The following is a 14,477-nucleotide window of genomic DNA, read 5'->3' as shown; positions in this document are numbered from 1 at the left end:
GAGTTGTAGGAGCACTCTGCTCACTGAGGAAATTCAGGTATATGATGTCTGGGACAGTACAGGCATAACTTTTTTAAAAGAGGGAAGCAAGGAGACCTGCTGGACATCAGTAAAGAGCATTCTAAGGATGGAGCTCAAAGAGCCAGTGTAGTTAAAGTTAAGCTGGAAACGGGGACCGAGTACAAGTCTCATATTAGACACAAATCCAGCAGGGGTGATCCTGGGCTAGTCATTCAGTCTGAGAAAGCAGGCAAGAGCAGACACTTCCAAAATATTGCCAAGAAATCTGCAGAGACTTGTCCAGGCAGCCACCAAGAATCAAGACTGATTCAAAGGCAGAAGAAAAAAAATGTGCAAACTAATCAGTGTGGTAGTTTGATGTATTATATAAAAACCACAACCCTGACTTAAATCCACAAATCCTGGTTAAAACAATAGGAAGACCTGATGGTGTAGCACAATCCACAATCCATTCTTTGCTAATCAGAAACTGGTTCAAATGAACACATATACATAAGCCATATCTAAACCTGCTGGCACCTTTTGGATATGTGAGATCAACGTTTGTAACCCCTTATTACTTGCCTTGCTGGCTAGGGCAGAAAATGTTCAAAATATCTGAAGGACACCTAGTCTTGTCTGCCTCTGACATCAGTTGTTTCAATTTAAAGCCTGCTTTCCTCACCAGTAGAAAATGCCATATAACCTAAGAAATAACAGAGCAGAAAACCATTTTCCTCACTCAAATATCATGCAATATGCTCAACATAAAACCTCACAGATTTTTCTTCCTTCCCAACCCACTACTCTAGCAGAGATCTGAAGACATATAATAAAATGTAAACCTCATCACCAGAGGGCCTTTTGTGAGAAGACTGCCTGCCTCTCTCCCCCCACCCCTTAGTCCCAGAAAGCAGCAGATGCTTTTTTGAAGAAGGGTTCCGATGAAAAACAATGGGGGTTGGGCGAGAAAGAGACTCCGTTTTTTGTTATGGAAATGGTTAGGCTTTGACAGCAATCAAGGAGAGCAGGTGAAAGGCACCAGCTTTTTCCTCCCGCCCTCCCCCCCCCCCCCCGCCCATCTTTATCAACAGAGGAAGCCTAGAAGAGCTTGGGAGGCCTTCCTCCCCAAGGACCCTGGGGGGTGGGTGTAGAAGAGGCTGGTCTGTTGGCTGTAACCCATGTCCCCAATCCCCATTAATGCTTTTAGGCAATTTCAAGAGAGGGAGAGATGTGTTTGTACAGCTGATACCAGCTGGCCTAAACAAGGCCTTTTTAGGCCATAGTTCTTTAATGCAACCCCAGCTCACCCCCACCTTCAATTTCACAGAAAAAGACAAGACAGAAAGGACTCTTTCTTTATTGGATGGAAATGTGGGGTTTTCCCCCCAGGAAAAACAGCAGATAAAAAACAGGCGGTGATTTTTGTCCCCTCTTCTTGCTTTACCTGTCCAAAGTTTCAGACTCAGTGGAAATCTGGCTCAGAAAAAGGCCAGCAGCGAAAAGCTTCAGGTAGACAGTTTTGAGGTCTGTCCACTATGAATGAGAAGTAAATGCATCTTTTTCTTCTTCATAAAAGCAACCAATTTTGGAGTGGAGGAAGCCTTCTGCCAGCAGAACAAAGGCCAGATAGTTGTGCAATCCTAAGTAGACGTGTTTAGGGCAGGCAATAATTGGTCACAACTGGATGGATGGGAAAAAGACTTGTGTCCCAGTAGATGACAGGAAAAATGAAAGTTTTTCAAATTTCAAAGTCCACTGGCCAGAGTAACAATAACTTGGAATCCATGAAGAGCATATCTAGAGGTGAATTCTGTATGGTGAAATTCTACAAAATTACCTGGAATCATATGAATTAGAACCTGGCTTCTCTGGCAGGGATGGTTGTGCACAGCTGCAAGAAAGTGGTACACAGGAGAATGAGTCAGGAAGATAAAGATGGAAACAACAACGATCCTTTTTCAATGCAGTCTTCGAACTAAAGGGCTTAGTATTGAAAGGTGACATTCATCCAAATGCCCTTGAAGGAAGACGAATCTTATTTGAAATATGTTTGTCCTTTCATGATTCCTCCCAGCTATTAAGCAAAGAATATAAGTCTAAGCTGATGCAACTCACCTGTCTCAGAGCTCATCGTGGCCGAGATCTTTTGGCTCATGGCAAGCTGCTGGGGTAACAAACTCCATTGAATACTCACAACGGCTAGGCTCTGTTGTAGATGTGATAACTGTCTCCTTGCCACATGAAAGTTTCACCTTAGTAAGAAAAAAATCAGAGTAAATGACATTGCCTCTTAAACCTTACTGTAATAGAAGCTAGCAATTAAAGAAGAGACCGACTCCCCAGTTATCCCACAAGATACTACAGATAGTATAAGTAATGAAAGCTGGCTGGGTATCTTGGGGCCAGTCATTCTAACTCAGCCCAACCCACCTCATAGCGTTGCTGTTGTAGGGAAAATAGGAGGAAGGAGTATTAGGTATGTTTGCCGCCATGAGTTAAATAATAAAAGATGAGATAAAAATCTAAATATGTAAACCAGCCTCAGAATATCAGCACACATTTGAAATTAACTTAAGATTCCATTTGACTTTACTGCAATCAGCAACTCTTAGTAAAAGTGCCTTTTCACTTTAACCACATGGAGTTGAGTTTTTTACTTCCCTAAGAGATCAGACTGGGGCAGGTCTGACACTGCTTCATTCTAACCAACTATATACTGGCTTCTTCAATCAATCAATCAATCAATCAATCAATCAATCAATCAATCAGAATAGAGCTGGAAGGGACCTTGGAGGTCTTCTAGGCTAACCCCCTGCGCAAGCAAGCAGATAGGTGGCTGTCCAGTTTTTTCTTAAAAGCCTCCAGTGATGAAGCACCCACAACTTCTGAAGGCAAGCTGTTCCACTGGTTAATTGTCCTCGCTGTTAGGAAGTTTCTCCTTAATTCCAGGTTGCTTCTCTCCTTGATTAATTTCCATCCATTGTTTCTTGTCCTGCCCTCTGGTGCTTTGGAGAATAGTTTGATGCCCCTCAAATACTGGAATACAGCTGTCATGTCCTCCCTAGTTCTTCTTTTCTCTAGACTAGCCAAACCCAAATCCTGCAATCGTTTTTCATATGTTTTAGTCTCCAGGCCTTTAATTATCTTAGTTGCTCTTCTTTGCACTTTTTCCAAAGTCTCAAGATCTTTTTTGTAAAATCATAACCAAAACTGGATGCCATATTCCAGGTATGATCTTACTAAGGATTTTTGCTTCAAAATCTTCATCAAGCAATTCTGAAAGGATGTAAAAAAGGTTCAGCTTTCCCAGTCTGCACCATTTCAGGCACCAGGAGTTGTATGTTGGTTTGAAAATCTATCCTCAAAAGACCTCTCCCCTTGTGCATGAAGCAAAAACTAGCATGTAACAGAGATAGCTATGTTGAATTTTGTTATGACATGCTCTTTTTACGTTCTTAGCAAGGTAACACTCAGAACTTTATAAATGTACAATCAGGAAGTCCCATATCCACCTCTTTACAACTCAAGATGAAAATTGTCCAGTAAAACAGAATTTGTCTCCCACATTACAGTAGCCGAGGGATAAGCGTCTGCTACACAGCATATACTGTATTCTATTAGCAAAGAAGCAAAATTGCTAATTTCAGCTTTTGTCAAGGAGAAAAATATTTATCTGCTGTAATTCTCTCACCAAACTACTACAAAGGAAGGAGGCATGGATAATCCCCAAGCAGGAGTCCAATCCAGAACTCAAAGTAAAACTCCTAATCTGTTCTGGCCAACCCCTGCAAGTGTACACGGCTCTTCTCCCTATGGGATTTAGAGATGACCTTTAATGGGCCCTCCTGAAGGTATAACATTTGATGGAATTCAGAATACTAAAATCTATGAAAGCCAATATTCTTCCAAGACTACAACTATTTGCTTTCCATAAAGATTAGCCATTTTGCCCCATTGAAACAACTCACTGTTGTAGATCGATTGGGGCCCTGCCAACAGCCTGTTCCATGCTCATATTTCATGATGCTGAATTTGTTATCATCTGAACCAGCCCAGGATCCCCATGTACTAGAAAGAAAGAAAGCAAGGTAGTTAGTGCACCAATGAGCTCTTGCCAACTGTAATCCAGGAAGTTCAATGAAGAAAAGCAGACACAGTTCATTTCAAAACCATTTCAAAGTCAGCCATTTCAAGGGCCAGAAGAAAATTTGGGATGCATATACACACTGCTCTTCCCTCTATCAAGTGAGGTTGGGTCATGAGAAGTAACCCTTTAGAGCAGGGGTGCCAGCCCACGAGCCAGACGCGTCACCAGGAAACCATGCCCACCCCATTGCCTGCAATGGGGAAAAAGCTCCGATACCTCGTGTGACGTCACTTGACGTCGTGAGTTTGACATGTCTGCTTTAGAGAAAGAAAAGCCTGAGGTTAAGTATTTTAAAAGTCTCACAACATGCTTAGCGAATTATTCTTTTTCAGCTTAATGAAGAAAATTTTTATCCTGACACTAGAGGTAGTCCTCATTTAGTGATCACAATTGGGACAAGCAACTTGGTTGCTAAGTGAAGCAGTCATTAAGCAAAACTGACTGTGCTTATGACCTTCCTTCAGCTTTCCTTTACTTTACAGATCTGCAAAGATTGTAAATGCAAAGTTTGATCGCAAAGTTACTTTTTCACCAGTACTGGTGAATGAAGACTGTTCAAGGCACTCACTAAATGAAATTAGGGCAATGTTCTTAATATGCATACATAAAATTAATACATAGCAAATATATAGTGTCATCTGTGCTTTAAATATGTGATTCCTGACACAATTATTACAACTGCCTTCCAAAATAGATTAGTTATACCCTTCCTTTTCAAAGACTGGGTTAGAGATGAAAGGAGGATCAGGGTTTGACACATTTAGATTAGGGTTTGATATACTTAGGGACTTCAGGGCAGAAGCAAAACCCAAACTAAGGGCTTTCTACTTCATTGCTCAGCCTTTTGACCGGTATACCAGATCACTTCTCAGTTTAGTTCAGGAAGCAAATGACCTCTGGTTGCTATGAGCAGCATGGATGCTATGCCCTCAATCCTCAAAGGGTATAACAGCATCAAAGTCTCTTACCCAAGGCTAGTCTCTGAGCTGCCATGCTTAGGTTTTTGAGACACTCTGTTAAAGGGGCAGAGGCGATAAATATATCTAGAAAAAGAAAAAAGCACAAAAGAAATACATGTCATGCCCTGCGTGACGATTTCCATATCCCTCACAGTAAGCAAATTCCAGCCTAAGATTGAGCATGAACACCTTTAGCTATTTGTTCATTAAGTAAAGGCAATCCTGGGATTCTCTTCTTTTCCATCTCAGAATTAGGCAACTAGCAGAAATTAGCCTCTGTTAATATTTCTATAAAACACCTGCCACTTAAAATCAATTAAAAGCCAATAAAACTGAGGTTATGAATTGCTTTTATAATGGTTTGCTAGAAGACCAGGTAGATTGCCTCCTCGAGTTGAGTATCCTGCAAACATTTCCAGAATTGGTGAGGGCTAGGAAATTTTGCATGTGTATGCCTGGGTATAGACAGGGCATCTAATTTTCACCAAAATACAACTCTTACAACCTTTGACCTGATAGAAGCACTGAATCAGCTCAATAATCCCATATGAATAATTATTTACTATACTTCAGGAGAACTGCAGCTGTCAAAATAAAGAGAGATGTAAATGTGGCTAAACTGGGGTCTGAGATCACTCTTAACAGAAACACAATTCAATATAAGGAAATAGGCACCTACTCATTAGTACTGAGTTCATAGCACTGGCCGTACAAGTAAGAAAATTCTCCATTCAGACCAAAATCAAAGGAAATTTCTTTCTCTAGACTCCTAAAGAAACAAACAAAATAGAGGAAAAGACACTGTTAAAGAAAAAAATGAATACATAAAAATCACAAGACATAATACTAAACTAATTAATGGTAGTGATTAAAGTTTTAGGAACATTTGTAGACCCATTTAACAGAATATGGTATAATTTTCCCAAAATCCTTTCCAAATCATTTCTCCTTGCTATCTGACACCTTCAAAACAATGCTGAAGCTGTAAAGTAGCTGTTGATGTATGAGGTAAAACAAAGGAGAGGAAACAAAATAAGCCCCTTATTTTGTTTTAGGCAGATTTCAGCTTTAGGGAGCGAATTCATAGTATGTGGATGGGCTCTGGGGAACTGGGGGGGGGCAGGTGGGAAAAGAAGGCAAAAAGCAGGAAGTGGAAAAGGCATTTCTACCATCAAGAAAAGCTTTTGTGAAATACGTGTATTTTGAAGAAAGATGAAAGGCGAACAGAGGATGTCTCTGAATTAGGGAGGAGGAAAGCGAGAGATGCAACAGATCACTTGTAACTTGCTGCATTTGACAAAATTGTGAGGAAAGGGGGAATAGAATAGAATAGAATAGAATAGAATAGAATAGAATAGAATAGAATAGAATAGAATAGAATAGAATAGAATAGAATAGAATAGAATAGAATAGAATAGAATAGAATAGAATAGAATAGAATAGAATAGAATAGAATAGAATGGGACCTTGGAGATCTTCTAGTCCAGCCCGCTGCTCAAGCAGGAGAACCTATACCATCTCAGACAAGTGAATGTCTAGGCTCTTCTTAGAAATCTCCAGTGTTGGAGTGCCCACAATTTCTGGGGGTAAGTTGTTCCACTGGTTGATTGTCCTCACTGTTAGGAAGTTAATTCCAGGTTGCTTCTCTCTTTGATCAGTTTCCAACTATTGTTTCTTGTCCTTCCCTCTGGTGCTTTGGTGAACAACCTGGCCCTTTCTGCCTTGTGGCAGGCCCTCAGATACTGTAAAACTGCTATCATGTCTCCCCTATTTCTTCTTTTCTTTAGACTAGCCAAACCCAAGTCCCGTAGCCGTTCTTCATATGTTTTAGTCTCCAGGCCTTTGATCATCTTAGTTGCTTTTCTCTGAATTTTTCTCTGAATTTGCTCAAACTGAGACAAATCCACAATCTGCCTAGGGGTATTGGCCACTCTGATTGGTACAACTTTTCAAGAGATGCACCCTGAGTTCAGCCATCAATATTAAGATGCACAGAGAGGGAACTAAGTTGAGCAGCAGCCTCCTCAGTTCATCCATGATTGGTCCTCAAGGATGAACGTGGGTCTTGCCTACTTATCCCAACACCCCCAGAATGCTAAAAGGCAGGCTTTACCTGCATCAATGACCAATGCCCTTTTCACTCAGACTCTTCCTTTAGAGGTACCGTGTCTGAGTTATAAAGCTCCAGGCAATCTCTAGATGGCAACAAGGAGGCAGAGCTTTTCTGAATCTCTTTGCTTTCATCTGGTGGTCATCTGGATGTGTGTGTGTGTGTGTGTGTGTGTGTGTGTGTGTGTGTGTGTAACAGCTCAGATCTTATAGCTTGATCTTTGCCAAGAAGCTGCCTTTGTTTCTTGCCCTTATCATCTGTGTGCAGACCCATGGGACCCCAGAGAGCAGAAAGGCGGCAAGTTGGGGAAGCTGAATCCCATGGTTACCGCCCTGTCACCAAGGCTACCCCTAATTACAGATCTCTCTCCCAGACACCAGATGGATGCAAAGCTCTTTGTTTGATGAAAGGCCTGCCCTTAGCTAATGCTTGGCCCCAGTCAGATGGGAAGAGCTTTCAGGAAGAAGGAAGCATTTTCCTCTTCCCTGGACAAAACTAATTCTGCTCTTCGTTCTTCAGAAGCCTGATATAGTATCCTTCCATTCATCTGTATTGTACACCCTAGCCAAGCTGGCAACAGAATGCCCCTGGTGCACATATGGATTCTTTAACCAAGCCTTGAAGGAAGAGGCTTCAACCTCTCTGCCAGCAGCAGTCCCACCTGTCCTAGGGATTAGGAGCAAGCCTATGCTGGGAAGCTAGCAGTCCAACCCTGAAGAAAAGATGGTTGATAATCTAAAAAGTGAGTTCCAGGGATCCAAATTCCAGGAGGAGGATAGAGCAGGGTATCTTTCATTCCCCAAAGAAAAAAAAACTGCTTTGAAAAATGACACCAACAAAACAAGTCTCAGCTGCTTCTCACAGCTTCCATTAACTGCTTGCTTAGCTAACAGATCCTCTGTGCCCCTCCTATCCCCTTAAAAGCTTTCCTAATGGGCCAAACCGAAGATCTCCCAGGGGGGTGAGGAGGGGCAGGTTGTGCTTGCAGCTACAGCTAAATTATGGTTAGATGAAAATCACCCCCTCTACAGTCAATTTTAAAGGACTTCAATTAAGGCTCTTGCTTTGCACCTGCCATTGCAAGCCATTTTCTCCCCAAGGTCATGATCCAGCATCTTATTTGCACCATCTCAGATGACAAAATGCTCTCCCATAACTCCTTCAACCATTTTATCTTTGACATTTTAAATAGAACTTCAGGGACAAGAATACTGGCCTAGTATTCTCCTTGATGTGCTAGTTTTCTCTGTGCAGGGGAGGAGACTTAGGTATACCATCTACTACTAATGGAAGTAACAGTGGCTTTCAGGTGACTTTTTTATAAACTTGGAAATGGAAATTATAGAAACGGAAATTGCAATTGCAGGAACTGAAGGCCCATACCCCCAAGTGTTCCACAGATCTAGGTCAACTAAGATTCAGCAATGGAGAGCTCTAGCTAACCACCAAGGTCATTAGCTCCCCAAAAGGCTGCCCCTGCCTTGATGGAGACAAAGCAATCTGCATTTCTTCGCTTAAAGAGCCCAATGGAGATATACTGGGCACCAAACATAAATATCTGCAAGGATATGATAGGGAAAGGATGATTTGTGCAAGAAAAGCTCCCAATAGCCTATGCTGGAGCAAACTATATTTAAGATGCATTTAAGTTATAGAAAGTTGATGTACAGGATTCATCCTTCTCCAGTGACATTTCACTATAGAAACTTACCTAAACGGTCATCTCTCACAGTGGAATTTTTGCTAAAGATTATACAACATACAGTTTTAAGGGTAAAGAAAATTGTTTTAAAAATTAACTGGAAAGGACTGGCTGGTTGTGTTGATCACTGTTTAAATTGGAACAAATTTATATTCAGATTACATGTACACAAAATTATTTTCAAAACAAAATGGGAAAGAGCTTTGAAATTAAAACCCTAGCCAGAATGGCTGTATTCAGAGGATCCAATATATCTTGTATTATGTTTCTCAGGAGGAGGAAGAATCTCCCAAATTAAGACTTCCCAATAGCTAAAAATGAAGTGTCTGTCACCAGGGTCAGCAAAACTAAGCATGCCCAGGTCTCCCATCTGCTCCCTGAAATAACCCTCCCAGTCTAAAAGCTCAGGAGTGGTGTGATTACTGCAATAATTATGTATGCAATCAATAGGAGACAGCTTGAAATTTATTTCTGGCTTTCATTCTTTCCCCTCCCCCACTTGAGACCTGGGGAGAAAAAGATGTGACTCAAATGACAAAATAGCACCCATACCTTCAGAGAAAATCTTTTTATCTTTATGGAAAATTCAAATGGAATATACAAGTTAAGACACATCAAGATAGCAAGAAACAATAGAGAACATCAGGACCAAGAGAGGTGTCAGACTATAAGAACCAATTTGTTCTAATATTTTTAGTCTCACTCACCCATTCACCCCCAGGTTGATATTGTAAGCTCATGAACCCTCCAATACCATCCTTCTAGGTTCCCAGATTAAAAAAATGGCACCTCTCCATCCAGATTAAGAATGGGTGAATGAAAATACAAAGCGAAGGAGCAAGGACTAGATCTCCAGAAATGTTATGAAAATAAGGTGGCTCTCTAGTTTGACAGAAGCAAATAGACAATCTACTTTTGAATTCCTGGAATCAGCCAGGAGCTACAAATGCCAGAAACTAGTGGGAAGCAATGTGACAGAAGCTAATAGAATATGGACTTCCAGTTTATTATAGGGGAAACTCCCACATTCTGAACTGCTCAAAAACATAATGGGTCAGAAGACTGATCCTACATTGGAAAGCCTTGGTGGGTGTCACTGAAGCAGACTTAGATATCTATTACTGAGGGACTGACTGCCAGGAGGTTACGATGCATCAGAAACCCATACAAAGATGGGCCAAAATAGCAACATTCATGCTCTTATTCACAGAAGCCACCACCCAGCTGAATAGTTACAGTTTTTCTCTCCAAAGTCCTACCTGATTGATTCCTCCATTTCTTTCAAGGACTTCTCTACTTCTTCAAATTGTTCTCGGGCCTTTTGGGCAGCTGGAAGACAGGGAAAAACTAAGTGGCTGAAAGATTGAATAAAACCATTATTTACATTTGCTTTTCCATATAATTCCCTTCTAGGCAGTAGTACTGGAGCCCAGTTAAATCACCATACTGTATTCCTATTTCACAGAGAGCATTAGTAGGGGGAGAGAAGGAACGGACAAAATCAAAAGCATTTTCCTAACAGCAAGCCCTCAAATGCCACATTTTCATTTTCAGTTATTTGTTCTTCTTGGTGTCTAAACTAGTTAAGCATCATAGCCAGCTGGAAGGATGGGTAGTATTTATCCCATTTCATAGTGGACAGATTTCATAGTGGACAACTGCAGCTTGGAACCCAGCTCTGTCATTTTGGTGAATGTGCAAATCTGACTCAAGATCATTCACTGGAGTATCTCCTTTGCAAATTTATTCCCTCTTCAGCCTTTCTAAACTTAATGCTTTTAGATTTTCTAACCTCAAACTGCATGGTTAAGGCACAGTTCCAAGCAACTTGAGGTTCATTGGAACTGCTTTGTATTATTCAAATGCAAGCAAAAAAGAAAGAACAAATGACTTAAATTTCCTCTCTTCACACCACTGAGTTTTATCCAACGAACGAAAGGCATAATAAAATAATAGATTTGCTGCTCTGATTCAGCCTATTAATAACTAACTAGGACCATGAAAGGCTACTGCTAAGCTTGTAAGCCGCCCTGAGTCTTCGGAGAAGGGCGGGATATAAATGGAATTAAAATAAAAAAAATAAAAAAATGAAAGGACCATTTCCTTCTTATTGCGAATCAAGAGCTCAAATTCCATATGTTTGGGACACAGCTTAAGAGGAACATGGGGAATTCTGGACACCTCTGCCCTTGGCAGAAGGGAATAAACCTAATGTCAGTGCCCACTTCAAAACCTCATCCTAAGAAAGCAGAATTCATGGAAGCAGTTTCTTCCAAAAGGAACTTTTATTAGGAGAAGCTGATAGCAGGCATAATAGACAGGATCTGAGGGTTTCCTGCTCAGATCAATAGGTTAAAAGTCTCCCAAGCAAACCCCACCCCAATAGTTCATCCAGTCAGTTCGAATGGGTCAATCTCCAGGTGTTAAGTCTGTTGTGGGAAAGAGCTGATAACGCCAGGCTGTCTCAGGGTTGCAGCGATGTTTTGTTGAGTCTTCACACCTTCCCTTCCAAGAGCAGAGATAACCCAGTTGCCCGAGGTGCATTCCTTTCTCCTCTCCCATTTCAAGCTGACATCAGGGGGAAGATAGCTCAAAGAGCATGTATGCAGAAACAGCAAAAGTGTTACAGTGTAGCAATAGAGGAAAACAAAGAAATAGCCCTCAGCATTTCCCCCCTCCCCTCCAGGAGCATGGCAGAACCCAGAAGTGTAGAAGAATTAGAGTTAGATTCAAAATTAGAAAGAGCCCCCTTAGAATATGGGTTCTGACATCTTGCCTCCCTTAAAAAAAGAGATCCACCTGTGGAGAAATAGAGACAAATACATATCTAGGTTAATCCGGTTTCTTCAGGTATTCAGTGTGAAATTTCTTAAGCAGTTTAGGGGCTTTAATGTGGCATTTGTGAACCCACTTGTTTTGGGAGGATGGAAGGTGTTTCCACGCCACTAGGTATTGAATGGAGCCATGGTATTTTCTGGAGTCTAGGATTTCTTTAATTTCGAAATGTTGTTCCCCTTCTACCATAATGGGAAGAGGGAATGGAGCAACAGCTGGCCTTAATGGTGACTGTTGCTTGCATTTTAAAAGGCTGCTGTGAAAAATTGGGTGGATTTGCCTGAGTGATTTAGGGAGTTCCAATTCCACTGTTACTGGGTTTATAATTCTAATGGGAAATGGTCCTACAAATTTGGGTTCCAGCTTCTTGGATGGTTGTACGGATTTCAGGTATTTGGTGGATAGGTAAACCTTTTCCCCTACAATAAAAGGTTTTGGCTCTTTTTATGTGCTTGAATTTTATATGCTTTCCTAGCCTCATTTAAGGCTTTCCTGACAACTGGCCAAGTGTTCTTTAATTGTGCAATCCACTCCTTTAATGAAGGGATGGCAGGTTCTGCAGGGGAACGTTCTGGCATTTGGTTAAAACTTTGTCCTGTGGCTACTTGGAACAGAGTGTAGCCTGTGCTGGAGTGAACGGCATTATTGTAGGAGACTTCGGTGAATGGAAGTAGGTTGGTCCAGTTGGTCTGCTGGCAATTAATAAGCATCTTAAATATTGTTCTAGTACTGAGTTCGACTGTTCAGTCTCACCATTTGTTTGCGGATGATGAGTAGATGACAGTCCCTGGGTGGTCCCTAACAGAGACAGGAATTCTTTCCAGAACTTCAATGTGAATTACACTCCCCTTTCAGATATAATGCACTGTGGGGCTCCATGCAATCGATATGTGTGTTGAACAAACAGATTTGCAAGTGTTTTTGCTGTAGAGATTTTTGAGCAGGGTATAAAATGCACTTGTTTAGAAAATAAAGCCCTAATAAGCAGGCATATACATAGAATGAAGGCTACTGCTAAGCTTGTAAGCCGCCCTGAGTCTTCGGAGAAGGGCGGGATATAAATAGAATTTTTTAAAAAATAGGTCTGTTACGACCCAGATGACTGTGTTTCTGTTGTTATCTGGTAGTTCCACTATAAAGTCCATAGAGATCTCTTTCCAACGTGCCGAGGGGGTTGCTACCAGCTGTAGTAACCCAGGTGACTTCCCTTGTAATCTTTTTCCTGAAGCACAAATGGCAGCTAGCTATGTAGCTTTCAACGTCCTTCTTTATTGATGGCCACCAGAATTGCACAGGTGTAGTGTTTTCACAAACCCAAAATGGTCTGCAGATTTTGAATCATGGCAAAGTTGCATGAATGCCAGTCTCTGTCTTTTAGGTATGCATAACTTCTCTCCCACCCAGGGTAGACCATCTGTGATAGTGCACAAGTTTTTGTCGCTTAGGAACCATTCATCAGTTTCTAGGGCCTTTCTAAATTCAATTCCTGCCTGGGTCTCTAACAGCTTTTGGAGTTTAGCTTGTGCTCGGGTAGTTACTCGTGCTGCCAGTTGTGTTTCTGGCATGAGCGGCTTTGTTATGCTAGCCCGAGTACTATTATATTGTGGTCTGCCAGGAAGTTCCCCCCCCCGGAGGTGTTTTAGTGTGAAATTGAAACGGTGGAAATGTTGTGACCACTGTGCTTGCCTAGGAGTAGGTTTCCTGGGCATTTTTAGTGCTTCCAGGTTCTTGTGGTCGGTCCACACTTGGAATTTTGTTCCCCTCCAAAAAGTGCTGCCAGGTGAGGAAAGCCCATCGCACTGCATACACCTCCTTTTCCCAGATTGCCCATCTCTGCTCAGTTTCAGTGAGTTTTCTCGATGTATATGCATAGGGCTGTAATGCCCCTTCTTCTTTCTCTTGTAACAGTACAGCCCCCACTGCTATGTCGCTGGCGTCTGCCTGAATTACAAAAGGTTAGTTGGTGTCGGGGTGCCTTAGAACAGGTTCTACAGAAAACAGCTTTTTCTGTCTCTCAAATGCGGCTTGGCATTCTACTGTCTTTTAACGGCTGGCTTGGCTTGGCTTTTCCCTCCCCTCTGGTTTTCAGCAGATCCGTAATCGGTAAGGCTATTTGGCCAAAAGAGGGAATAAATTGCCAGTAAAAGTTGGCGAATCCCAGGAAGCTCTGCAATTGCTTCATAGTGTGGGGCGGTGGCCATTCTAGCACTGCTCGGACTTTCTCGGGGTCCATTTTTATGCCCTCTAGGGATATGCAGTATCCCAGATAATCTATTTTATACTTATGAAATTCACACTTAGAAAGTTTTGCATAGAGATGAGCTGCCTGTAGTTTGTTTAGGACTGCTCTGACCAGTTTGACATGTTCATCTATGGTCTCCATGAATATAAGGATGTCATCCAGATAAACGAGTACGCCTTTGTACAGCTGCTCCCTTAGCATGTCATTTATCAGGTTCATGAACACAGCGGGAGCTCCCTGCAGCCCAAAAGGTAGAATCCGGAACTGATAACACACCAAGGGACAATTGAAGGCAGTTTTCCATTCGTCCCCTTCCTTAATTCTGATTTGGTAGTAAGTTCCCCTTAAGTCTAATTTGGTGAAAATCTTCCCCTTTGAAAGATGGGATAACATGTCCTTCATGAGAGGGAGAGGGTATAGATTGCTTTCGCTTATTACGTTCAAAGCCCTATAATCCACGCATAGACGAAGAGTTCGAT

The 14,477-nt window shown here is 41.7% G+C and overlaps 1 protein-coding gene across 5 annotated transcripts in view; it reads right to left on the bottom strand.

The window, feature by feature from the left end:
• Positions 1 to 1,344: 1,344 nt before the first annotated feature.
• Positions 1,345 to 14,477, bottom strand: part of PRKCSH (PRKCSH beta subunit of glucosidase II) — a 57,890-nt gene continuing 44,757 nt past the window's right edge. For all 5 annotated transcript variants that reach the window (XM_081321804.1, XM_081321803.1, XM_081321807.1 and 2 more), the window contains 6 exons: positions 10,181 to 10,250; positions 5,789 to 5,878; positions 5,119 to 5,193; positions 3,972 to 4,071; positions 2,119 to 2,255; positions 1,345 to 1,894 (listed from right to left, as the gene is read on the bottom strand). In XM_081321804.1, the coding sequence (XP_081177930.1) occupies positions 2,124 to 2,255; positions 3,972 to 4,071; positions 5,119 to 5,193; positions 5,789 to 5,878; positions 10,181 to 10,250 (467 nt within the window). In that variant the 3' untranslated portion in view covers positions 1,345 to 1,894; positions 2,119 to 2,123. The remainder of the gene's footprint in view (positions 1,895 to 2,118; positions 2,256 to 3,971; positions 4,072 to 5,118; positions 5,194 to 5,788; positions 5,879 to 10,180; positions 10,251 to 14,477) is intronic.

The sequence above is a fragment of the Vipera berus genome, assembly GCF_964194415.1.
Source record: "Vipera berus genome assembly, chromosome: 2".
NCBI lineage: Eukaryota > Metazoa > Chordata > Lepidosauria > Squamata > Viperidae > Vipera > Vipera berus.
The sequence above is the reverse complement of the archived record's forward strand: the minus strand, read 5'-3'. Positions and strand labels throughout refer to the sequence as shown.